The 24,948-nt window shown below is 41.7% G+C and overlaps 1 protein-coding gene across 3 annotated transcripts; it reads left to right on the top strand.

Annotated features, from left to right (window-relative positions):
- The first annotated feature begins 1,188 nt into the window (after positions 1-1,188).
- On the top strand, positions 1,189-24,948 carry prmt8b (protein arginine methyltransferase 8b). Of its 3 annotated transcripts, none has more exons than XM_060903678.1 (10): positions 1,189-1,257; positions 2,979-3,197; positions 5,960-6,115; positions 8,687-8,750; positions 12,313-12,455; positions 16,324-16,411; positions 18,578-18,693; positions 19,960-20,110; positions 22,678-22,799; positions 24,729-24,948. In XM_060903678.1, the coding sequence occupies exons 1-10, from the start codon at positions 1,189-1,191 to the stop codon at positions 24,810-24,812; spliced, it is 1,212 nt and encodes a 403-aa protein (XP_060759661.1). In that variant the 3' UTR covers positions 24,813-24,948. The 3 variants fall into 3 exon arrangements, with proteins under 3 accessions (XP_060759661.1, XP_060759660.1, XP_060759659.1); XM_060903677.1 differs by having other exon boundaries at positions 2,976-3,197; XM_060903676.1 differs by having other exon boundaries at positions 2,964-3,197.

Here is a 24,948-nt window from a genome sequence, read left to right as displayed (position 1 = left end):
ATAATGGATGGATGGATGGACATTATCAATTCTAATCATCTATAAATCATCTAAAAGTGCTTCATGCTTATTTTATTACAGTATCGCCAAAACACATGCAGACCAATATTGTATATGCATCATAACTATATGGAAAACATTTTTCATGCCACTTTTACAACCTTGGAAAATGAATGCTTCCATGCTTGACTGTCTCAATCCACCTGAAAGCACCCTACATGAAGTGTAGGGTATTAGATCATCAAAAAATAGCCTAAGTGAGGATAAATATAGCCTGGCGCAAGCAGAGTTGTTGGTGTTACTGGTTTTCAACCTAAAAAATGGCATAACTGTACTGTTTGATCTTCTGTTCTCGTTTTCCAGCTTTATGATTCAACACCCTTGTCATTTGGAGTGCATCCAAATCAGGCGCAAAAAAAAAAAAAAAAAAAAAGCCTCGTTTTTGGACCACATTGAGAACCATAAAGCTGTTGATCTATATAGGAGAAATAAAAATATCCTCGGTCCATTTAAGTGTAGGAAAATGCTCTCGGCGTGTTCAGTCAGTGTGTAAGATGTGTGGGCAGGTAGGTGGAGGTGCCATTGCGCGTGTAGGAGGCACCGATTTAGTTTCGGGATCATCTCCATGCACTTCATCCGCTTTAACCCGCTCCTGTCCTGCGCACCAGCGAGCCAACTTCTTCTCTCCAGGGCTGAACTTTCTATCAGAGAGCTCTGCAGAGAAAAGGTTTCGGTGGATATATAGGCTGTAAAAACCTTTGAGTATGTTATAAAACAAGTCTCGAGGACGTGTGATGTTTAAAGGATGTGTGCGCTTTGCAACACAGACTGAGGATGCTGAGGCTTTTTACAGGATCAACTGGTTTCCTTCAGCTAAGGGACCTGTGTTAACTTTGCACAATGGACTACAGGACTTGTGTGTGTCTTGTCTCTTGTCTCAAGTCGTGTCTTAACGGAAGAACGCAGAGACAAATCTGTTTCAAAAGTCCTTATGACAGTCTCATAATCAAATTCTTCATCTAAGAGATTTGTTTGTTTGTTTGTTTGTAAGAGAAGAGAAGAAAATTATCAACCCATCATATTGCATACTTTGTGTGCTTTACTTCTGCAAAGAGACTTATAGACTAAAATTGCACTATAAGGAGAATTTTTGTCCTTTTCGGGTACATCGGAATCCCGTTGGCTCATATGGGACTGAGGCACTCATCACGGTGCCTGCTCCTGCGCAGAAAGATGGCGGAGGCTGAGAGCTCGGAGGTGAGTTAAAGCATGCATTTGCAGAACGGATCAGACCTCATGACCGTGCGCACCGCGGATTCGAACAACGCCGGTAATGTTCTCGAGTTGTTTGCAAATGTGGATGAGTTCAAAACGTCGAAATTCGAGCAGGAATTAATTCGGAAAGCAGAAACCGTGCACGTTTGCATGCAACATCACGAGCTGAACATCACAACCGGCATGTGCTGCTGATAAAATGCGGTTTTGGTGAAATGCATATAGAATGTGCCACTATAAAGCGCACATGGACGAAGCTTGCAAAGCGTGCGGTCAAAAGGACACCCGAATATTGGCCTCAACCGACGCTCCATTTCGTGCGCTAGGAAAAGAAAACGCAAAGAAACCCGACAATCTGCGGGTTTTTTTTTGTTTGTTTTTTTAATTCCCATATTTGGTATTTATGACGGTCGCTGATGCGTGAGCGCTGTCCTTGGTGCTGCAGTGAACGAGCCGCTCGGGCACTGTACGGTAAAATCCCCAGGGCTCATCCCTCTATAGTTGTACTTTTCTGAACATTGTATGCAAGAGATTAAGCAATGCCTTCACTCACTGATTCATCTTTAATAGTCGTTTTTATCCGGGTCAAGCAAGCCGTCATGGAAGAAACTGGAGAACACGGAGGAAACCTTGAGAAAACAAACAAACAAACTTCAGGATCAAACCAAGGACCCTGGAGCAGTGAGGTGGCAATGATACCCTCTGTGTTACTGTGCTGCCCTAAATCAATACTATGCACTCATTCATTCTTCAGTCACCACTTTATCCTGGTCAGGGTTGTGAGCATATCCTGGAAACACTTGGCATGAGGTAGGAATACAAACTGAACGGGCTGCCAGTCCATTGAAGGACATAACACACACATCTAGGTGTAATTTAGTATAGCGAGTCCGTCAACTTTAACTACAGCCATGCTGACTAAAGTGCTTTACATGGTACATAAAATGAAAGGCATAAAACCAACACACACCACACGTATACAGTCCATTCTGTGGTACAACACACCTAGAATACTAATAGAAAGTGATGCATCAATTATTAAATCATAAAATTTTATCTATTTATCTATATAATTAATTTTTTTTTAATTATGGCTGGGTTCTTGCCCGAACTGATAATCACATCATCAGTTTTACTTTGGCTAATCAGACACGCGGTACACCACCACACTTGCTGGAGCAGTTTGGGGTTAAGTACCTTGCTCAAGGGCAATTGAGCCAAGATTGCTGCTTCAGGGAATCAAACCAGTGACCTTTTGGTCCCAAAGCTCTTACTCTAACCATGGCTTTCTAATAATAATAATAATAATAATAATAATAATAATAATAATAATAATATGCTAAAAGAAAATATTAGATAAAACCAATCAAACAAAAGAAACCCACTTGGATACAGAAAGAACACACAAAAGTCCACAGAGATATTAATCTGAGTTCAGTATTGAACCGATCCCATGAGGCAGCAATACTACCCGCTGCATCACTATGCCACCCTAGAGCAATAGTGTAGATGTAATTTTTCTTCAAAACCAATTCTGTCTTTTAAACCAATCAGAAAAGGCATTAGGATGTACCATACTGAACCCATACCTACTGAATTGAAAGAACACTGGTCTGGAGGTCTATATACCATGAGTTCAAAGTTTAAAGTTTGTAGAAAGGTTAATTATTGTTTCATCTGTTTGCTAGCAGAAGCACCAGCAGCGGCAGCAGAGCGCTGGCAATCCTCCATCATCACAGCCTCCCCCTGTGCCCAAGCCCATGGCCTCAGTTCATCACGTCCCTCGTCCCCCTCACACCCCACATGTCTCAGCGTTGTCCACCTGCCCTGGACGTGGAAAAATGGCCAAACTTCTCAATCCAGAGGAAATGACCTCACGAGACTACTATTTCGACTCGTACGCCCACTTTGGCATTCATGAGGTACATAGAATTAAATTGAATTGTTGAAGTGTTGACTTGGCATAATGGTCATCTTTTGGTCATGATTTATATCACCAAGTAACACTTTATAGTCTTAGAAAAAAAGCTTCCATTATTGTTCTTTGGATATTTAAGTGGTCTTTGCTTCTCAATGGGGTTCTATAAAGAATCCTCTGTAAAAATATATTGTGACAAGAGATATTATATTGATAAAAGCCTGATCATGACTCGATGAGTTAAATCAGATGTCTGCAATGCCAGTGGTGTAAATCTCTGCCATCCTCTCAAGGGCTCTTCAATCTGTCCCTCTGTCTTCGAGGAATCATTGTTGTCAAGGTTTCGCCTTATCAAAATGGGTTTATGGGTATTGTAAGTGGGTTTTTTTTTTATATCACCCTCTCCCATTTCAAAATGATAATTGGAAATTTTTTAAAAATTTACCAGTCGTTTCAATGTCTCATCTCATCTCATCTAGCCGCTTTATCCTGTTCTACAGGGTCGCAGGCAAGCTGGAGCCTATCCTAGCTGACTACGGGTGAAAGGTGGGGTACACCCTGGACAAGTCGCCAGGTCATCACAGGGCTGACACATAGACACAGACAACCATTCACACTCACGGTCAATTTAGAGTCACCAGTTAATCTAACCTGCATGTCCTTGGACTGTGGGGGAAACCGGAGCACCCGGAGGAAACCCACGCGGACACGGGGAGAACATGCAAACTCTGCACAGAAAGGCCCTCGCTGGCCACGGGGCTCGAACCCGGACCTTCTTGCTGTGAGGCGACAGCGCTAACCACTACACCACCGTGCCGCCCCATTTCAATGTCCTTTTGTTAAATATATGTTTTGAAGTAGTTAAATAAACTGAACTTTGTATTGAAATAGGTTTTTCAGAGGTTTTAAAATGTGCTACTTGCTGACATTTTGTTACCAAACCTAAATATCTCAATACAAATCTTACTTATAATCTTAAGATAATACGTATCTTAAAAATGTATTCAGGTGCTGTGATATTATTGGTTTGTCATATTTCCCAACCCTAAAATATTACATGTTGTACTGTTTAAATGGCCGGCGAGTGGCTTAGTGGTTAGCCTGTCCGCCTCTCGATTGTGAGTTCTACTCACGGTTGGGTCATACCAAAGACCATCATAAAAATGGTGCCTTCTGGCAAGGCATGCTGCAATACAGATGCAAGTGGGGAGTCAAACTCTCATGGTTACCAGAGGACTAACCCCCAACTGTAACCCTAGCTATGTAATATAGGTGAGAGGCCGAGGGCTACGAAACAGAGATCGGCGCCACGAATGGTGCAGGAAGGACTTTGACTTTTGACTGCTTAAATGTATTAATTATTATGCTATACAATTTAGTCTGCTTTAATCTTGAAACATCCTGATGATTCAAGCCTGTCCACTGGAAAAAAAAAAAACTGCTTACATCCATTTAAAAAAAAATCATTCAGTTGGAGAAGATATCCATGTCTGTGATGCAGTATGAGACTGGTACACATTGAGTTTTTGGGTCAGGTCGAGCTGTCTGCAGATAAACTATTCCTGATAATAGAGAAAAAGCAGGACAGGGAAAAGCAAGAAGGAGAAAAGAGAGCTGTGCATCAGTTAAGCCCTACAGGGTGATAATGGATACCTGTCTCTCTTAAAAGAGAGAGAGAAGAGCAATGAATCAGTGCTTGTTGTCCTACATATCACAGTATGCTCCTGTAGCAAGACTGAAAACGGAGTCTATGCTATGAATGGCTCTTTCAGCTCACATGTGTTCCCTGAGTCTTTTTTGAGCAGAGGCATTTACTGTATTTAGCATTTTTGGAAGCAGTCTCCTAGTTTTAGTGTGTATACATGGCAAGGTTTTTTGTAATGCAATGAATTTATTGCTGTCATAATGTAAGTGATAACATGATATAAACATTACATTCATGGCATTTAGCAGATGCTGTTATCCAGAGCAACATACAACATACCCAGAACAGCCTGGGGAACAGTTCAGGGTTAGGTGCCTTGCTCAAGAGCAGTTCAGCCATTCCTGCTGGTCCAGGGAATTGAACCAGTGACCTTCTGGTCCCAAAGCTGCTTCGCTAGCCTTTAGGCCATAACTATAAACAGTTAAAGAAAGTGTCATGTAAAGAGCACAGATGGTGGATATAATCACAGGAAGCATGTTTATTATAAAACAAGCAGGCAAACAGTTCATAAATGTTAGGCGAAGACAGAGTCAGGAAACAGGCAAAGGTTGAGCAAGGCGCAAACAGAGTAACAGCAGTAAGGTGAAAGGCTGAGTCCAAATAAACAAAACCAAAAAGTCAAAACCAGAGCGTAAACACAGAGATCCAAGGCTCAGTAACGTCACACACTAGGTACAGCATGTATACTTCACCAAGTCTGTGTGCTTTCGGAGTCTTTCTATGTGCACGCTGTGATTGTGTTGTAATCAGGAACAGGTGCATAGTAATTAGTCCTTGCGTCACGCGCTGTGCATGGTAGTCTTGGGCGTGCACTGCACATACAGAGTGCAAATGCACATGGACATGACAATATGATGTTCTTTAATCAATAAGAATAGAATAAATAAACTAAGTAAATTGTTAGCATTGGTAACTTACTGTTGTTTAAGATGAATAAAATATTTCAAAATGCGCTGTTATGAGAAAAAAAAAACTTTGGGGTGGTAATCAGATTGTATATTAAATATATAGGATTTACAAACATACTAATACAAATACATTTAAAACCTTTCCCTCAACAGGAGATGTTAAAGGATGAGGTGAGAACACTGACCTACAGGAACTCCATGTACCACAACAAACACATTTTTAAGGACAAGATTGTTCTAGACGTGGGCAGCGGGACAGGAATCCTCTCCATGTTTGCTGCTAAAGCAGGAGCCAAACACGTCTATGGGGTGAGAATAAACTCCGCATTAAAAATATCCACAGAATCAAGTAGATCAGTACTGAGTTTCCCAAAAGCATCGTAGCACAAAGATCATCGTTAAATGGTAGAACGAGCAGCACAATGAATGCTCTCTCTCTTAGTTAAGATGCTCTTAGCATTAAGAGGCTTTTGGGAAACCCACCACAGATTAGAAAGGAAGAAATACAGCTTCATTAGTTATAAAGTTTATAAAATTTCCCCACTGTATTTTAGGAACATGCATATGAGTGTGTGTGTGTGTGTGTGTGTGTGTGTGTGTGTGTGTGTGTGTGTGTGTGTGTGTGTGTGTGTGTGAGACAGAGAGAGAGAGAGGAGCTTCTAATTCAGTTCTTCATCTAAAAGCAAATTTATAGCTACTATGAGCTGATCTGTAACTTCACTGAAGCTAAAAGGAAAAGGTGTGTAGTTACAAGAGTCAGACATGGAAACTAGTCCAAAGTCCAAACTGCTTTCTCTTTTCTCTGGGTTATAATAATACACTCACTAATTTATTCGTAACATCTGCACAATCAAGCAATTATCCAGTCATTCAATCACAGGGCAGCATTGCAGTGCATAAAATCCCGAAGCTACAGGTCAAGCACTTCAGTTAATGTTCACATCAAACAACAGAATAAAGACAAAAGTGATCTCAGTGACTTTGAATGTGGCATGGTTTTGGTGCCAGATGGGCTGGTGCGAGTATTTAAACTGCAGCTCTCCTGGGGTTTTCACACATAACAGTCTCTTGAGTTTTACACAGAAAGGTGTAAAAAAAATATCCAGTGAGCAGGCTTGTTGATGATCAGTCAGAGGAGAATGAGTAGACTGGTTTGAGCTGACAAGAAGCTGATAGTAACTCAAATAATCACACTGTAGTACAGAGTCTGTACCACTGTGGTGAGCAGAAAAGCATCTCAAAACCCACAATATGTCAGACCTTTAGAAGGATGGGCTCCAACAGTAGAAAACCACATCGGGTTCCACTCCTGTCAGCCAAGAACAGGAATCTGAGGCAACAGTCGGCAGACACTCACCAAAACTAGGCAGCTGAAGATTGGAAAAAGAGCAGGCAGTGTTGGAACAAGTCCATCCATTATCAGTAACTGCCTATCCTGTGCAGGGTCGCGGGCAAGCTGGAGCCTATCCCAGCTGACTATGGGTGAGAGGTGGAGTACACCCTGGACAAGTCGCCAGATCATTGCAGGGCTGATACATAGAGACACACAACCATTCACACCTATGGTTAATTTAGAGCCACCAATTAGCCTAACCTGCATGTCTTTGGGGGAAACCAGAGCACCCGGAGAAAATCCACACAGACACGGGGAGAAAATGCAAACTCCACACTGAAAGGTCCCTGTCAGCCACTGGGCTCGAACCCAGAACCTTCTTGCTGTGAGGCAATAGTGTTAACCACTACACCACCATGCTGCCCATGTTGGAACAAGTGGGGTTTTTTTTAGTTACCATAGCCTTTCTGTTTTTGTTTATACTCTAGAAACTGTTGCATGTGAAAATCCCAGAGGATCAGCAGTTTCTCAAATACTTGAACCAGCTGTTATGGCACGAACATCTACAAAATACCATGTGCAAAGTCATAGAGATCTCATCCATCTATTCTCTATAGCCGCTTATCCTGTTCTACAGGGTCGCAGGCAAGCTGGAACCTGTCCCAGCTGACTATGGGTGAGAGACAGGGTACACCCTAGACAAGTCGCCAGGTCATCGCAGGGCTGACACAGAGAGACAAACAACCATTCACACCTACGGTCAATTTCGATCCTCCAATTAGCCTAACCTGCATGTCTTTGGACTGTGGAGGAAACTAGAGCAAACCCACACAGACATGGGGAGAACATACAAACTCCACACAGAAAAGCCCTCGCCAGCCGCTGGGCTCGAACCCAGGACCTTCTTGCTGTGAGGTGACAGTGCTAACCACTACACCACCATGCCACCCTTAGAGATCTCATATTCCCTATATTTTGATCTTGGTGCTGAACATTAACTGAAGCTCTGGACCTGTATCTGCATGAGTTTATGTGTTTCCTTGGCTGATTGGATAATTACATGGACAAGCAGGTGTACCCATTAATATGGTTGGGGAGTGTATTTTCACTGCCACTTAGCAGTGAAATTTATGAACGAGAGTTGTGTTCTGATCTGGGACCAGAGTTCAACACAGACATCACGTAAATGGACATTTGGGTAAAGGAAACTTGTGTTATGGCTCAAACATCCAGGTTGCTTTTGTATAATAATAGGAGGAGTACCAAAAAGTGGATGGGATACTGGAAATGACTGGGATGAAAAAATATAATAAAAACATGTATTATTTTCATTAAACAGAGACCACCTATGGAATATGTCACATTTTTCAGAGCTAAAATGAAACAGTGATAAAACCAGTAAGACACTGAAAATCAAACGGACATTACTAAGTGCAGATTGATGGAAACTGGAAGTGTACCTTCTTGTGTAACTTCTTGTAATTAATAGCAATAGGCCAGTAAACCATGCAGCACTCATTTTGTCATATGTCTTCGTCTTTTTGCAGATTGAATGCTCAAGTATATCAGAGTACTCAGAGAAAATCATCAAATCTAACCACCTGGATAATGGTAAAAGCGAAACATCTTGTATAAATGATTGCATCTTGTGTAATGCGAATAAAGCATTTGTTGAAAAAAAAATCAATATTTACAAGTAGCTGTATTCAGAGATGGTGATTTGTGTCAAAAACTTACATTTAAAAAATGCATCAGGATGTACATGGGGACTTCGGCAGCTCATTCAGGTGGCTGAAATTACCTTCAATCTTGACATGTTTTTGTCATTTAGAAATCTTTGTGCAGGAGTTTTTCAGCAGCATCGAGATCAACCTCTGTTTAAAAACAGAATCGCATGGAGAAGTGCAAAAAATGTTATGACTAATATGGATAAAATGCACATTAAAAAGGAGGCAAATATTCAAACATCTACTGTAATAGCAGCTGAATTTGCCATATTTTGCATTTTGTCTCAATTCAGCAAAACGGATTCTGCCCACATGAACTGGCAGAAATAACACATTGATACCACAGTAGTATACAGCAAAGCCGAATAATAATAGAAGCAGTCCAAACAAAACAGGCTCAGTTTTTCACACATTCAAGTCTCATCACTGAGATTCCCAATAAGCATGCAGAATTAGTACAGTCTGTTGAAATTGTTTTGTGTGCAACTTTTCCACATTTTCTATTAAATATGCTATTTACGTATCATACAAAAAGTGCAAAAAATACTGGGCTGCTAAAGGAATGTCAAAGAGATGCGAGGATAATTCGTGGGATTATTATTGCATTTTTCATAATGTCATACCGGTATTTATACAGTTTTTGGTAAAGGGTAATGTATTTAATACTTAATTTGGCTTCTGGCTGAAGTATTGTTGTAGCTATAGTACAAAAAAAATTTATTTAAGATCACAATCATGCATTAGATACTTTTCTGGGTTTTTTTTTTGTTTGGTTTGGTTGTTTTTTGGCAAACTACGGTACAGTGTCTTGCAAAAGTATTCGTCCCCTTGGTGTTTGTCCTGTTTGGTCGCATTACAAGCTGGAATTAAAATGGATTTTTGGGGGGTTAGCACCATTTGATTTACACAGCATGCCTACCACTTTAAAGGTGCAATTTGTTTTTTTTTTTATTGTGACACAAACAATAATTAAGATAAAAAAAAAACAGAAATCTGGAGTGTGCATAGGTATTCACTCCCCTCAAAGTCAATACTTTGTAGAGTCACCATTTGCTACAATTACAGCTGCAAGTCTCTTGGGGTATGTCTCTATTACCTTAGCACATCTAGCCACTGGGATTTTTGCCCATACCTCAAGGTACAACTGCTCCAACTCCTTCAAGTTAGATGGGTTGCGTTGGTGTACAGCAGGGGTGTCCAAACTGATCCATAAAGGGCCGTGTGGCTGCAGGTTTTCATTCCAGCCATGCAGCAGCACACCTGACTTGGCTCATTCAATCAACTGAACTGTCTTCACACAGTCAAATACTTGCAGCCACACCCACCCTTGATTAAAGGGTGGGTGTGTCAGTTGATTGAATAAGCCAAATGAGGTGTGCTGCTGCATGGCTGGAATGAAAACCTGCAGCCACACGGCCCTTTATGGATCAGTTTGGACACCCCTGGTGTCTTCAAGTGATGCCGCAGATTCTCAATTGGATTGAGGTCTGGGCTTTGATTAGGCCATTCCAAGACATTTAAATGTTTCCCTTTAAACCACTCCACTGTGGCTTTAGCAGTATGTTTAGGGTCATTGTCCTACTGGAACGTGAACCTTCATCCCAGTCTCAAACCTCTGGCTGAGACAAACAGGTTTTCCTCCAGAACTGCCCTGTATTTAGTGCCATCCATCTTTCCTTCAGTCCTGACCAGCTTTCCTGTTCTTGCAAACGAAAAACCTCCCCACAGCATGATGCTGCCACCACCATGCTTCACTGTAGGAATGGTGTTCTCAGGGTGTTGGGTTTGCGCCCCACATGGCATTTCCCATGATGCCCAAGAAGTTCAATTTTAGTCTCATCTGACCAGAGAATTTTTTTCCATGTGTTTGGAGAGTCTGCCACATGCTTTTGGGCAAACTCCAAACGTGTTTTCTTATTCTTTTCTTTTAGCAATGGCTTTTTTTCTGGCCACTCTTCCATAAAGCCTCACTCTGTGGAGTGTACAGCTTAAAGTGGTCCTACAGTATGGACAGATACTCCCATCTACGCTGTGGAGCTTTGCACCTCCTTCAGTGTTCTCTTTGGTGTCTTTGTTGCCCGGTCTGTGAGTTTTGGTGAGCGGCCTTCTCATGTCAGGTTTGTAGTGGTGCCATATTCTTTCCATTTTGCTATAATGGATTTAATGGTGCTCTGTGGGATAGTCAAAATTTGGGATTTTTTTTTATAACCCGACCCTGATCTATACTTCTTCACAACTTTGTCTCTGACCTGTTTGGAGGCTCCTTGGTTTTCATGTTGCTTGCTTAGTCGTGTTGCAGAGTCAGGGTCCTTCCAGAACAGGTTGATTTATACAGACATCATGTGACAGATCATGTGACACTTTGATTGCACACAGATGGATCTTAATCAACTAATTATGTGACTTATGAAGTGAATTGATTGGACCAGCTCTTATTTAGGGGTTTCATACGAAAGGGGGTGAATACCTGTGCACACTCCAGATTTCTATTTTTTTTTTTTATCTTAATTATTGTTTGTGTCACAATTTAAAAAAAATGCAACTTTAAAGTGGTAGGCATGTTGTGTAAATTAAATGGTGCTAAGCCCACAAAAAAAATCCATTTTAATTCCAGCTTGTAATGCGACAAAACAGGACAAATACCAAGGGGGCTGAATACTTTTGCAAGACACTGTACAATCTGGATTATACGGGCAATGGTTCTTAAGTGCAACATTGATTCTGAGGTCTGAATGTATATTGCATGTTTATAATTTGAGTATAAACACTATTATGCACACTTAACTCTGAACACAGTGCTCATGCTTTATCCGTAAGCTGAAATATTTCTGCTTTCTCTGAGGGCACAGAGTTTATACTTTATGCCTATGGAGAGGAAAGGGTGACACACTCGCAATTAACAAACAGTGTTTCATTACACAGGAAAAAAGCAGTCACTTCCTCACTCACATCCTGTGGTGTGACAACATTGTTTAAATCAGCCCTTAACAGTTCTGATTAATACAATGGTGGGTAAAGCCTGAGTCAACAGGAGAGGAATCGTTGCAGTGTGCTCTCACACACACACACACACACACACACACACACACACACACACACACACACACCTCTCTCAGCATCTTCATCCTTTGCAATTAGTAACTGGAGACTGGCAGCTTGCCTGCTGGGGAAAAAAACAAGAGAGCGAAAGAGAGAGAGAGAGAGAGAGAGAGGATGGGCAGTTAAAATGAATGGAGTCTATAAAAAGCTCACCGTGAACTTCAAAGATGGAGATCAGATTTAATAGGTAAAATTTCCATGTATTTGGTTCTTTGAATTCAATTGTCACCCTTTCCCTAGGGCAAAATCAGTTCAAGTAATCTTTATATACACACACAGTCTCTACATAGTGCATTTTTTTTTTTGCTTGTTTGTTTTTTGTACATCTCTGTGTGTTTGTCTTGCAGTTATTACCATCTTTAAAGGGAAAGTAGAGGAGACAGAACTGCCTGTGGACCAGGTGGACATTATTGTCTCTGAATGGATGGGATACTGCCTTTTTTACGAGTCCATGCTGAAGACGGTCATTTACGCCAGAGACAAATGGCTGGTTGGTAGCTGTGTTTACATGCAGCCTAATAATCCGTTAAATAATTCCACTGATAAAAAATGTTTAAAAATCAGAATTTTTTTAAAATAATGCATAGATTAAAGAAACACAGGACGAGTTGGAATTATCCTTTATGTGCCAGCGTGTACTAAGACTTGCCAACGGAAATGACACAGAGGAGTTATCAAGTGGGCACCCCCTTCATCAGCGTTTCGTTGATTTAAGCCCACGACGCCTCCGGAAGGCTCAACGGTAACCCCAGGCGTCCCTGAAGTACCCCCCTCTGTGTCATCCCTGGCTGCCACTTGATGCCCAACAATTGTCCTTGCACTTCAGCCAAAGCCAGTGGCTACTAACTTCAGCTGCTCCTGACAGCGCTTTGATGGCATGACGTAGGGCGTGGCCTCTTACTCCCATGTCCTTGAGCAGCCTGGTGGTGGATGACGCCACAAAGCCTCTGCATCCCACCTCCACAGGGCACACCTCCGTCCTCCAGCCACGCTGCTGTGCCTCCGCAGCAAGGTCAGCATATCGTAGGTGTTTCCTTTCATATGCCTCTTCTACGGACTCCTCCCAGGGCACAGTGAGTTCAATGATATAGACCTTCTTAGCAGATGGTGACCAAAATACCAAGTCAGGCCTAAGAGTAGTGGCAGCAATCTCAGGAGGAAAGGCAAGGCGTTGACCAACATCTGCCAGCATTTTCCAGTCACAGGCTATGCGTAACTGGCAATGCTCTGCAGTTGCAGGTGCGCTGTAATCTTCCTTTGCCCCCTCCCGCACAAATGCAACGGCTGGCAGGGAGTTGGATCCTACAGATGTTGCTGAGTTGGCTGTTGTTCGTCTGTACTCCAAAGTGGCAGCAAGGTTCTTCAACACCTGGTTGTGACGCCAAGTATAACGCCCCTGGGCAAGACTCACTTTACAACCAGTGAGAATATCTCATCTCATCTCATTATCTCTAGCCGCTTTATCCTTCTACAGGGTCGCAGGCAAGCTGGAGCCTATCCCAGCTGACTATGGGCGAAAGGCGGGGTACACCCTGGACAAGTCGCCAGGTCATCACAGGGCTGACACATAGACACAGACAACCATTCACACTCACATTCACACCTACGGTCAATTTAGAGTCACCAGTTAACCTAACCTGCATGTCTTTGGACTGTGGGGGAAACCGGAGCACCCGGAGGAAACCCATGCGGACACGGGGAGAACATGCAAACTCCACACAGAAAGGCCCTCGCCGGCCCTGGGGCTCGAACCCAGGACCTTCTTGCTGTGAGGCGACAGCGCTAACCTCTACACCACCGTGCCGCCCCCAGTGAGAATATGCCTGATATAATAAATATCAGTAGGAATATTGTAAGCTGACTGAGGCCAATCTGAGTGAAATTTCTATCTGATTGAACAAAATGGGTTTATATGCTTTTAATAATTTGTTATATAGAAGAACAGCCATATAAACATTTAAACATCGTGTATGTTCTGGGCATGTGCGTTTGAGCCAATGTGCTCCTTGTGAATCAGAGGTTCGATGGGTATCGATTTTTTCCGCCCTCATTTTTCTCCTCGGTTTGGTCACACATCAATTCCCCACCCACCAGCCATCTCTCCCATATTGTATAACAGCTACCAACTGGGGAGAATGTGTCACAGGACAATGTAATAGACATGGAGGCTATCTGCCCTCTTCCACATATTATACATGAGCTCACACATGCCTATGCTTTGCAAGTGTCACTGTGATTGACAGGGGAGGGGGAGTATGACAGCCGTCTCACCCAGGCCAATTTTGCTCCTGCGATTAAGGATAGGGATACAAACGTGATTTATTGATGATTTAGTTTTAATGTAAAAACTTTCACAAACTTTGATAAAACTTGTATATTTTGTGCAGACTGCAGTTGTTTTAATGTTGGTAACATTATGAGATGAGTAACACTTGAAATGTTGAGCAGCTTTACTGTGGTCACAAACTACCTCTTGCTGTTTGTTAAATAATTATACTTGGATGACATTTTGTTGAGATGGAAATGATTTCATCCTATCATTGTAACTTTGGCATTAAAGCACGCTCCACATGTACGGTAACATACATATACATACAGTACCAGTCAAAAGTTTGGACACACCTACACATTCATAGGTTTTTCTGTATTTTGACTATTTTCTACATTGTAGAACAATACCGAAGACATCAAAACTATGAAATAATATATGGAACATATATGGAATTGTTAAAAACAAAAACAAAATATGTTTCATATTTTAGATTCTTCAAAGTAGCCAGCGTTTACCTTGATGTCGCTTTGCACGCTATTGGCATTATCTTAACCAGCTTCATGAGGTAGTTGTCAGTAAACCTGCTGAAATCATCCAAACTACAAACATGGACACTATGAACTACTCTTCCCAGAATTCACAGCGCCCTCTGTCTCCTGACTATTAACCACAGCTGTCACTCATCACTCCAATTAGTCCATATTTAAAACCCCACTCTCACGCCACTTCATTGCGAAGTATTGTTCTGCTATCCCCAGTTCATACCAAGCCTTGCTGTTGCTGACTGACTCTTGTTCTTCTGACCTTTGCCTCTGTCTTTCATGTTTACTCTATTGTTTACTCTGTTTGCCGATCACCTGACCCTCTCTAGTTCTACGACTCTGATTCGCATCTCACATTTCAGCTTGTTCACTGTTTGCTCTACGTTCCTCTTCTGCACATACATCCGTAAGTGCCTGCACCGTCACAGTAGTCACCTGGAATGCTTTTTCAATTAACACTTGTGCCTTGTCAAAAGTTAATTAGTGTCAATTCTTGCCTTCTTAATGCATTTGAAATCAAGCAGTAAACAGTAAACAATAAAAATACAAGAAATAGCCCTATTCCACAACTGTAGTAATCCATATTATGTCAAGAACTGCTCAACTAAGTAAAGAGAAATGACATCCAACATAATTTTAAGACATGAAGTGTCTTTTACTTAATAGAAATCAAGAAAAAACACTGAATTAGACAGAAGGTGCGTCCAAACTTTTGACTGGTGCTGTATATGAAAAATCTCATCTCATTATCTCTAGCCGCTTTATCCTGTTCTACAGGGTCGCAGGCAAGCTGGAGCCTATCCCAGCTGACTATGGGCGAAAGGCGGGGTACACCCTGGACAAGTCGCCAGGTCATCACAGGGCTGACACATAGACACAGACAACCATTCACACTCACATTCACACCTACGGTCAATTTAGAGTCACCAGTTAACCTAACCTGCATGTCTTTGGACTGTGGGGGAAACCGGAGCACCCGGAGGAAACCCACGCGGACACGAGGAGAACATGCAAACTCCGCACAGAAAGGCCCTCGCCGGCCACGGGGCTCGAACCCGGACCTTCTTGCTGTGAGGCGACAGCGCTAACCACTACATCACCGCCCCGCCCATATGAAAAATGTCTACAGAATATCCAGTTTAGGATAAACAGTTTATCAGGATCTTGAAATGAGACTGAACTGATAAAAATCTTTGCAAGTAAACATAGCCAGTGAGTAATTATGTAGTTAGACACTATTAGGGCCCATATATCTACTGTATATCTCTACTGTATACAATTCTCAATCCAGGTCAGTGTTATTCACAGTGAACCATTACAGATACATGTGCTGCATATATATATATATATATATATATATATATATATATATATATATATATATATATATATATATATATATATAAAACAGGGACGAGCATGCTTTGTGCACAGAAGAGGGATAGAGTGTGAATGAACATGATAATGATATTTTGATATGGCAGTTGTGTGAAATATATATGATTGTTCGGTAACGTAAGTGATATGATACTGACCTCTTTCAGAAGCCTGGAGGGTTCATGTTCCCAGATAGAGCAACGCTACATGTAGTGGCCATAGAGGACAGACAGTACAAAGACTTTAAAATCCACTGTAAGTATACACACACACACACACACACACACACACACACACACACACACACACAAAACCACACCAACACATCATTTAATAAACACATGATTGAATAAATAAATAAAGAAAGAAGTAGCTGGAGAGTCCCTCATAGGGTTTGGGGTCAAACTAGGGTTTCTCGCTTCTTCAGGGTTGTCCAGAGAAAACCGAACACTCATCTTCAACCAGCACGAGCTCTGGACTGGACTTGTTCACTAGGCAAGAAATGACAAAACATCCATCCATTATCTGTAGCCGCTTATCCTGTTCTACAAGGTCGCAGGCAAGCTGGAGCCTATCCCAGCTGACTATGGGCGAGAGGCAGCCATAGTCGCCAGGTTATCGCAGGGCTGACACAAAGACAAACAACCATTCGCACTCACATTCACACCTATGGTCAATTTAGAGCCACCAATTAGCCTAATCTGCATGTCTTTGGGGGAAGCCGGAGCACCCGGAGGAAACCCATGCGGACACGGGGAGAACATGCAAACTCCGCACAGAAAGGCCCTCACCGGCCGCTGGGCTCGAACCCAGGACCTTCTTGCTGTGAGGCGACAGTGCTAACCACTACACCACCATGCTGCCGTGACAAAACATAACTAATCCAATCATTGGGAAGAGAGGGGAGAGTGATGTCTCCTTGTACACACAACAGATGGTGTTGGTTTCTTGTTCTCAGAATGTCTCATGAGCTCATGAGCCTCGTAACAAAACCATCTACTACACCCACTCTACATGTCATGTGAACATGCATGATGTCAATTTGACATATCCAGTTTAACATTCCATCATGTTCAAAACACTATACAGTCCCTCAAAAAAAAAAAACCTTGGGACAAACATTCCTTCTTGCAACCACAAGGTCAGACTGATCCATATACATTTTTTTTTTTTAATTCTGTGCTTTTATGCATTAGTTAACTCCTTTAAGAACAAACCGGTTCAAGAACACCTAAAATGGTTGCATTTTATTTTCTTAATACAGCCATTGTCTAATGCTTATTCCCTTAAATGAAAAGTAACAATTATTAATTTTCATTTGTCGTATTTTAATGATTATCTTGGTAGATTTCAAACAGATGGCATCAGATCATCCTACCTCCTTACAGCATATGCTCAGAACTGCTGGCTCAGCCAAAGAACCTCAATGTTAGCATCCCTATTTCACACAGTGGCACATTACACAAGTGCTCGCACCTCCTGTCTTCCTTCTGCTCTACTCTGCATTGACATTTGGTCCTTTTACTGTTGCATTAACCTACACTTTGCTTATAACAGATTTATACCACAGCACTGCTGAATTCTCGCCAACATCATGTCTCTGATAGTAGTTCCGGGTGTAATTCAAATCACAGGTATAAAGTAATGTGCATCTCCATTTCTATAGCAATGGCTTGTTCGTGTGGACAATCTACATAATCGAAGACCAATCATAAACGGATGTTTAAAAACCGTCTTGTTATTTAACAAACGTTGACATGTACTGGTTGATTTGTTGAATTTTTCTGCAAGGAGATGTTTGTTTATCATTTATAGAAGGAGTCTCCAGTGTCAGCGCAAATTCTGACAAGGGTTTGTGGTTTTTCTTCAACATGAAAAGCTGCATTTTTTTTGTCTTATTAATTTCCTTTTTTTTTAAAGATATTTTTGGGGGCTTTTTTCACCTTTATTATTGGATAGGACAGTGTAGAGACAGGAAATGAGCGGGAGGGAGAGACGGGGCGGGATCGGGAAATGACCTCGGGCCGGAATCGAACCCAGGTCCCCGGATTTATGGTATGGCGCCTTATCCACCTGAGCCACAACACCCCCTTGTCTTATTTATTTCAAGAGAGATTTAAAAAAAGAGAGAGATGCTGGTGAGCTGTTAGAATTTAAGTGAGAACTTGTTTTATGGTCATTCTACAACATTACATGTAACTATAAATGGTTAAAAAATACAATGCATCATTAGTGAATTAACTATAATTTTAAATAGATGGCAATTTGCTGCAGTATAAGAAGAATAAAACACTTCAGGATATGGTTTCTTTGGAAAACTTGAACACTCCCTTGTTGATTGTTGTTATTTTCCTATCACAGCACACCACCAACTGTTTTATTCCTTACATAGTAAAAACTATCCCTCCAACTGACTTCTAGGGTGGGAGAATGTTTATGGTTTTGACATGACCTGCATTCGCAACGTTGCCATGATGGAACCACTGGTTGATATTGTGGACCCGAAACAAGTGGTGACCAATTCCTGCCTTATTAAGGTAGGAATATTCTGTCTTTGCAAGTGTGTGGGTTCACAGACGCAATATGAGAATGTGAATATGAGTGTCTGATCTTTTTGTGAAGGCCTCATCTGATTCATAGAGCAGATTGACTAGGCGCTACCTCAGGACACATGTTGTGTGAGCGTTACATAATGACCTGATGATCATTAAGAGGTTTTTTTTTTTTTTTTTTTTTCTGATGACCAGGTGCGAATCTGTTCTCATTTCTTCTGCTATTAGTGCACCCACACGATAAGACTAAAATATCATTTTGTGGTCATACTGCAAAAGAGTGGCGTTTAGTCTGTATAGAGAGAAGTTAAAAATAAATTTATGCACGTTTGGTGTCAGACCTTAGAATTATCTATGGATTTAAAGGAAAACCCCACCCTCCAACACATTAAATATATTTATGGTGAAATACATATGACGTATTTTGTGATTCTGGTGCTAATTTGTTAGTAGGTGCTGTTTCTTTTGTGAGAAATTAGCAGTTTTGTGTCGCTCTGCTGTCATAGGAGCATGCAGTTACAATTTTGTTTAATAGGAGAAAAAAAATAATTTGCAATTATCTCAAACACAAGGGATCAGGTCAGGTTTTGCTGTTAGCCAGTAAAAACAAAAGAGAAAGGGCTTCAGAATACACCCTGAAGGGGTTGCCAATCCATCACAAAGCTCCGTTCACACCGATGCGAAATTTAGAGTAGCCAATTCCCCTGCATGTTTTTGGGAAGTGGGAGGAAATAGTAACCTCAACCCCGGCTCAGGATTTACCCAGGGACCCTGGAGCTGTGAGGCAGCAACACTACTGTCTGTACCACAGGGCTGCCCATCCATCCATCATCTGTAGCCGCTTATCCTATTCTACAGGGTCGCAGGCAAGCTGGAGCCTATCCCAGCTGACGATACACCCTGGACAAGTCGCCAGGTCATCGCAGGGCTGACACATAGAGACAAACAACCATTCACACTCACATCTACCGTCAATTTAGAGCCACCAATTAGCCTAACCTGCATGTCTTTGGACTGTGGGGGAAACCGGAGCACCCGGAGGAAACCCACGCGGACACGGGGAGAACGTGCAAACTCCACACAGAAAGGCCCTCACCGGCCGCTGGGCTTGAACCCAGGACCTTCTTGCTGTGAGGCGACAGTGCTAACCACTACACCACCGTGCCGCCCACAGGACTGCCTGTTATATAAAAAGATATTTTTAAAAAAGTAGATCCAGCATGCTGAAATTTGTTTTATGTGGCTTTGCAGGAGGTGGACATCTACACAGTAAAGTTGGAGGATCTGACCTTCACCTCAGCCTTTTGCTTGCAGATCCAGAGAAATGACTATATCCACGCTCTTGTCACCTATTTCAACATCGAGTTCACCAAATGTCACAAGAAGACTGGCTTCTCCACAGGTTCGCTTCCACCTACCATCTGCGATGAAGTACACCTTACAAATAAAGCTGATATACAAGTATTACAAAATACAATTGTTCTTAAAGCCAGACGGCCTTTCGATTTTATAAAATCGGTGAAATTTAGTTCCCTCTGACATTTGTTCATTGTGACATATGGTTATTTCTGCAATATCTTGAAAAAAAATTCAGGCCATTCTGTGACTGGGAAGTTATTTAATTTGAGGGGATTCCCGAGCAAATAATGTGCATGAAATCGCTTGCTTCGCGCAGTCAGGCAGACAGAGGAAGTCTGGTGTGTGCATGCGCAGGTTTACCTTTTTCTTCGTCTTTTGGGTTTTACGGCAGCTGGCATCCACAGTGTTGCATTACTGCCATCTACATGTTTACCTTTGACCGTGCACTGACAGTTCCATCATTCTGTCGCAAAACGAACAGCTGATCACACCGAGGTGCTCGCTGACCGCCGATATTTATTAGATTGGTCCTGCATTTCCTTTCCTTCGTATATACAACCCCGATTCCAAAAAAGTTGGGACAAAGTACAAATTGTAAATAAAAATGGAATGCAATAATTTACAAATCTCAAAAACTGATATTGTATTCACAATAGAACATAGACAACATATCAAATGTCGAAAGTCAGACATTTTGAAATTTCATGCCAAATATTGGCTCATTTGAAATTTCATGACAGCAACACATCTCAAAAAAGTTGGAACAGGGGCAATAAGAGGCTGGAAAAGTTAAAGATACAAAAAAGGAACAGCTGGAGACCAAATTGCAACTCATTAGGTCAATTGGCAATAGGTCATTAACATGACTGGGTATAAAAAGAGCATCTTGGAGTGGCAACAGCTCTCAGAAGTAAAGATGGGAAGAGGATCACCAATCCCCCTAATTCTGCGCCGACAAATAGTGGAGCGATATCAGAAAGGAGTTCGACAGTGTAAAATTGCAAAGAGTTTGAACATATCATCCTCTACAGTGCATAATATCATCAAAAGATTCAGAGAATCTGGAAGAATCTCTGTGCGTAAGGGTCAAGGCTGGAAAACCATACTGGGTGCCCGTGATCTTCGGGCCCTTAGACGGCACTGCATCACATACTGTACAGGCATGCTTCTGTATTGGAAATCACAAAATGGCCTCAGAAATATTTCCAGAGAACATTATCTGTGAACACAATTCACTGTGCCATCCGCCGTTGCCAGCTAAAACTCTATAGTTCAAAGAAGAAGCCGTATCTAAACACGATCCAGAACCGCAGACGTCTTCTCTGGGCCAAGGCTCATTTAAAATGGACTGTGGCAAAGTGGAAAACTGTTCTGTGGTCAGACGAATCAAAATTTGAAGTTCTTTATGGAAATCAGGGACGCCGTGTCACTCGGACTAAAGAGGAGAAGGACGACCCAAGTTGTTATCAGTGCTCAGTTCAGAAGCCTGGATCTCTGATGGTATGGGGTTGCATTAGTGCGTGTGGCATGGGCAGCTTACACATCTGGAAAGACACCATCAATGCTGAAAGGTATATCCAGGTTCTAGAACAATATATGCTCCCATCCAGATGACGTCTCTTTCAGGGAAGACCTTGCATTTTCCAACATGACGATGCCAAACCACATACTGCATCAATTACAGCATCATGGCTGTGTAGAAGAAGGGTCCGGGTACTGAACTGGCCAGCCTGCAGTCCAGATCTTTCACCCATAGAAAACATTTGGCGCATCATAAAACGGAAGATGCGACAAAAAAGACCTAAGACAGTTGAGCAACTAGAATCCTACATTAGACAAGAATGGGTTAACATTCCTATCCCTAAACTTGAGCAACTTGTCTCCTCAGTCCCCAGACGTTTACAGACTGTTGTAAAGAGAAAAGGGGATGTCTCACAGTGGTAAACATGGCCTTGTCCCAACTTTTTTGAGATGTGTTGTTGTCATGAAATTTAAAATCACCTAATTTTTCTCTTTAAATGATACATTTTCTCAGTTTAAACATTTGATATGTCATCTATGTTCTAGTCTGAATAAAATATGGAATTTTGAAGCTTCCACATCATTGCATTCTGTTTTTATTTACAATTTGCACTTTGTCCCAACTTTTTTGGAATTGGGTTGTAATATAACGTCTTTTCTTCTCACTTTCCGTTACTGTAGTCAGTCTTTCATGTTTCATTCGCACACTCGTGTCCTCTGTTTTTCTCTCCTGTTTCAAATTTGTATCCCACAATGCCTTGCGCAAACAGGGAAAGCCCACCATGTGATGCATGACGTAGTATCTTGAATTGGGTCATGGTGAAGCAGGAAAAAATAGCAGAGAATTTAGGGCCACATGGCTCTAAATTCATTAATTGTTCTATTTAAAAAAATAATAATAATAATAATAAAATTGGAAGTCTGTGATTCGAATTCAGTAGCTTTCAGTCCACTAAACAAAAATAATTGGGTGTTGGGGAAAATTCTTTTTATGACCTTAACTTGAAAAATCTGAAAGGCAGTCTACCTTTAAATAAACACGCACACATACGTACATAGATATTAGTCAATTATCTCCCACATTCTCAGCCCCTGATGCTCCGAGTACTCACTGGAAGCAGACAGTGTTTTACCTAGAGGATTACCTGACAGTGAGGAGAGGGGAGGAGATCCTGGGTAGCATCGCTGTCAAGCCCAATGAAAACAATGAGGTAAGTCAGTGAACAAAGAGTGAAAAAGTAGAGGGAAAGAGAATGAGAAAAGGCAGAGTGAGAATTTAATATGCACAGGTATTCAGACCCAAGTGCTGTTCAGGATTTAAAAGAGAGTCTCACACGTGGGGAGGAAACAGAGATGCGTCGCAGTTATGATTCTGACCTTAGACTCAAGCCAATTTTCTTGCACGAAAGTAGCTCATGAGCTTGTTTTGTCTTTAAAACATGGTAGATGTTAGGGCGGCACGGTGGTGTAGTGGTTAGCACTGTCACCTCACAGCAAGAAGGTCCTGGGTTCGAGCCCAGCAGCCGGCGAGGGCCTTTCTGTGAGGAGTTTGCATGTTCTCCCCGTGTCCGCGTGGGTTTCCTCCGGGTGCTCCGGTTTCCCCCACAGTCCAAAGACATGCAGGTTAGGCTAAGTGGTGGCTCTAAATTGACCGTAGGTGTGAATGTGAGTGTGAATAGTTGTGTCTCTCTATGTGTCAGCCCTGCGATGACCTGGCGACTTGTCCAGGGTGTACCCCGCCTCTCGCTCGTAGTCAGCTGGGATAGGCTCCAGCTTGCCTGTGACCCTGTAGAACAGGATAAGCGGCTACAAATAATGGATGGATGGATGAGTAGATGTTGGAGGAGATGATGTTGGATCTTGGAGACATTGCTCATCTTATCTGGAAGACTATATTTATGGCTAAAAATATTACGAATGGATAACTTTAGCAGATGAGTACATGGTTAGCTTATCCTTCAAACTTTGGGCACATTGTAGTTACAGAAGAGTGCATCAGACAAAATCATTGCCATATTTTTTTTTTTTACATTAGTAATGCACAATGTGTTGGTTCAAGTGCTATTTTATAAGTCATGTATAATGAATGTGGAAGCCATATTGATCAATTAAGTCAATTATGACTTATTACATATGACATATTACATTTGACAGGAAAAAAATAGTATTTCCTTCTTCAGTCCTTCGCTTCTGAAGATTTTTTTTTTCTAGATGGCGAAAAGCCTTTACTGTAACTGACACTTTTACTTAAGAAAAATTTCAATCTGGATGGTGTGACGGATATGCAGGAAATTTGAAAATCTGAATGGGAAGCCCAGAAACTCAATAGAAGCAGTTGCGTAACCTGAGTTTGAATACGTGTAACTTTTCCTATGTTAAAAAAAGTGTAACTTTTAACTTAAAGTGCCATTCCACCATTGGATGTATTTTTTTGGCATAAAATACAACATATTTTATGACAACATGACTAGACAGAGAAATCTTTTAGCTTCAAAATGATATATCAAACAATTTTTTGACAACGACAAGTATATTAATTTTGCGACCAAAGTCACCTACCCTTTTAATTTCCGCGCGGTAGTGAAACGTGATGTCATCGGCAGGTTCCCCTTCTTGTGTACCACGTCACGTGTGACGTGGCACAGATTATCAGCAATGGCGGATAGAACGCGATTGTCAGCTTCGGAAAAGAAGCGAAGGAAAATAGCAAGTGATGCCCAAAGGAGACGGTCGATGGTGAATATTGGCACAGCAATCGACAAGTGGAAATCGCGTTCTATCCGCCATTGCTGATAATCTGTGCCACGTCACACGTGACGTGGTACACAAGAAGGGGAACCTGCCGATGACATCACGTTTCACTACCGCGCGGAAATTAAAAGGGTAGGTGACTTTGGTCGCAAAATTAATATACTTGTCGTTGTCAAAAAATGATGTTTGATATATCATTTTGAAGCTAAAAGATTTCTCTGTCTAGTCATGTTGTCATAAAATATATTGTATTTTATGCCAAAGAATACATCCAATGGTGGAATGGCACTTTAAGTCAACTATACTGAAGAAAGCCCATGATGAAGAAGGAAATATTGATTTATTGGAACATCCATAGAGGCCCTTGTTTAGGTCTGTTTTTCCTATAGCGTGACTTGGACTTCACCTTTGAGCTGGATTTCAAGGGGCAGCTTTGTGATGCTGCGATATCTCACGACTACAAGATGCGGTAGGATTCCACCAGAGGGAGACTTTCCCTAACAGCTCGACCACCCAGAGAACAACAGAGGAGGCTGTTACATGCTCTAAGCAAACAGAGGGAGAAACCAACAGCAGAATATGAGCCCAGTGTGAATCAAGTAAAGCAAG

The sequence above is a fragment of the Neoarius graeffei genome, chromosome 21 (assembly GCF_027579695.1).
Source record: "Neoarius graeffei isolate fNeoGra1 chromosome 21, fNeoGra1.pri, whole genome shotgun sequence".
In the NCBI taxonomy this organism is placed as follows: domain Eukaryota; kingdom Metazoa; phylum Chordata; class Actinopteri; order Siluriformes; family Ariidae; genus Neoarius; species Neoarius graeffei.
This window is presented reverse-complemented; position numbering and strand designations above follow the sequence as displayed.

What these genes read in the sequence shown, in the direction of transcription:
- prmt8b (XM_060903676.1), top strand. Translation starts at nt 1,189, where the DNA reads ATGGGACTGAGGCACTCATCACGGTGCCTGCTCCTGCGCAGAAAGATG. An exon ending in ACGCCAGAGACAAATGGCTG is followed by an intron (nt 12,456 to 16,323) that starts GTTGGTAGCTGT and finishes GACCTCTTTCAG; the next exon opens with AAGCCTGGAGGGTTCATGTT. An exon ending in GAAGACTGGCTTCTCCACAG is followed by an intron (nt 20,111 to 22,677) that starts GTTCGCTTCCAC and finishes CCACATTCTCAG; the next exon opens with CCCCTGATGCTCCGAGTACT.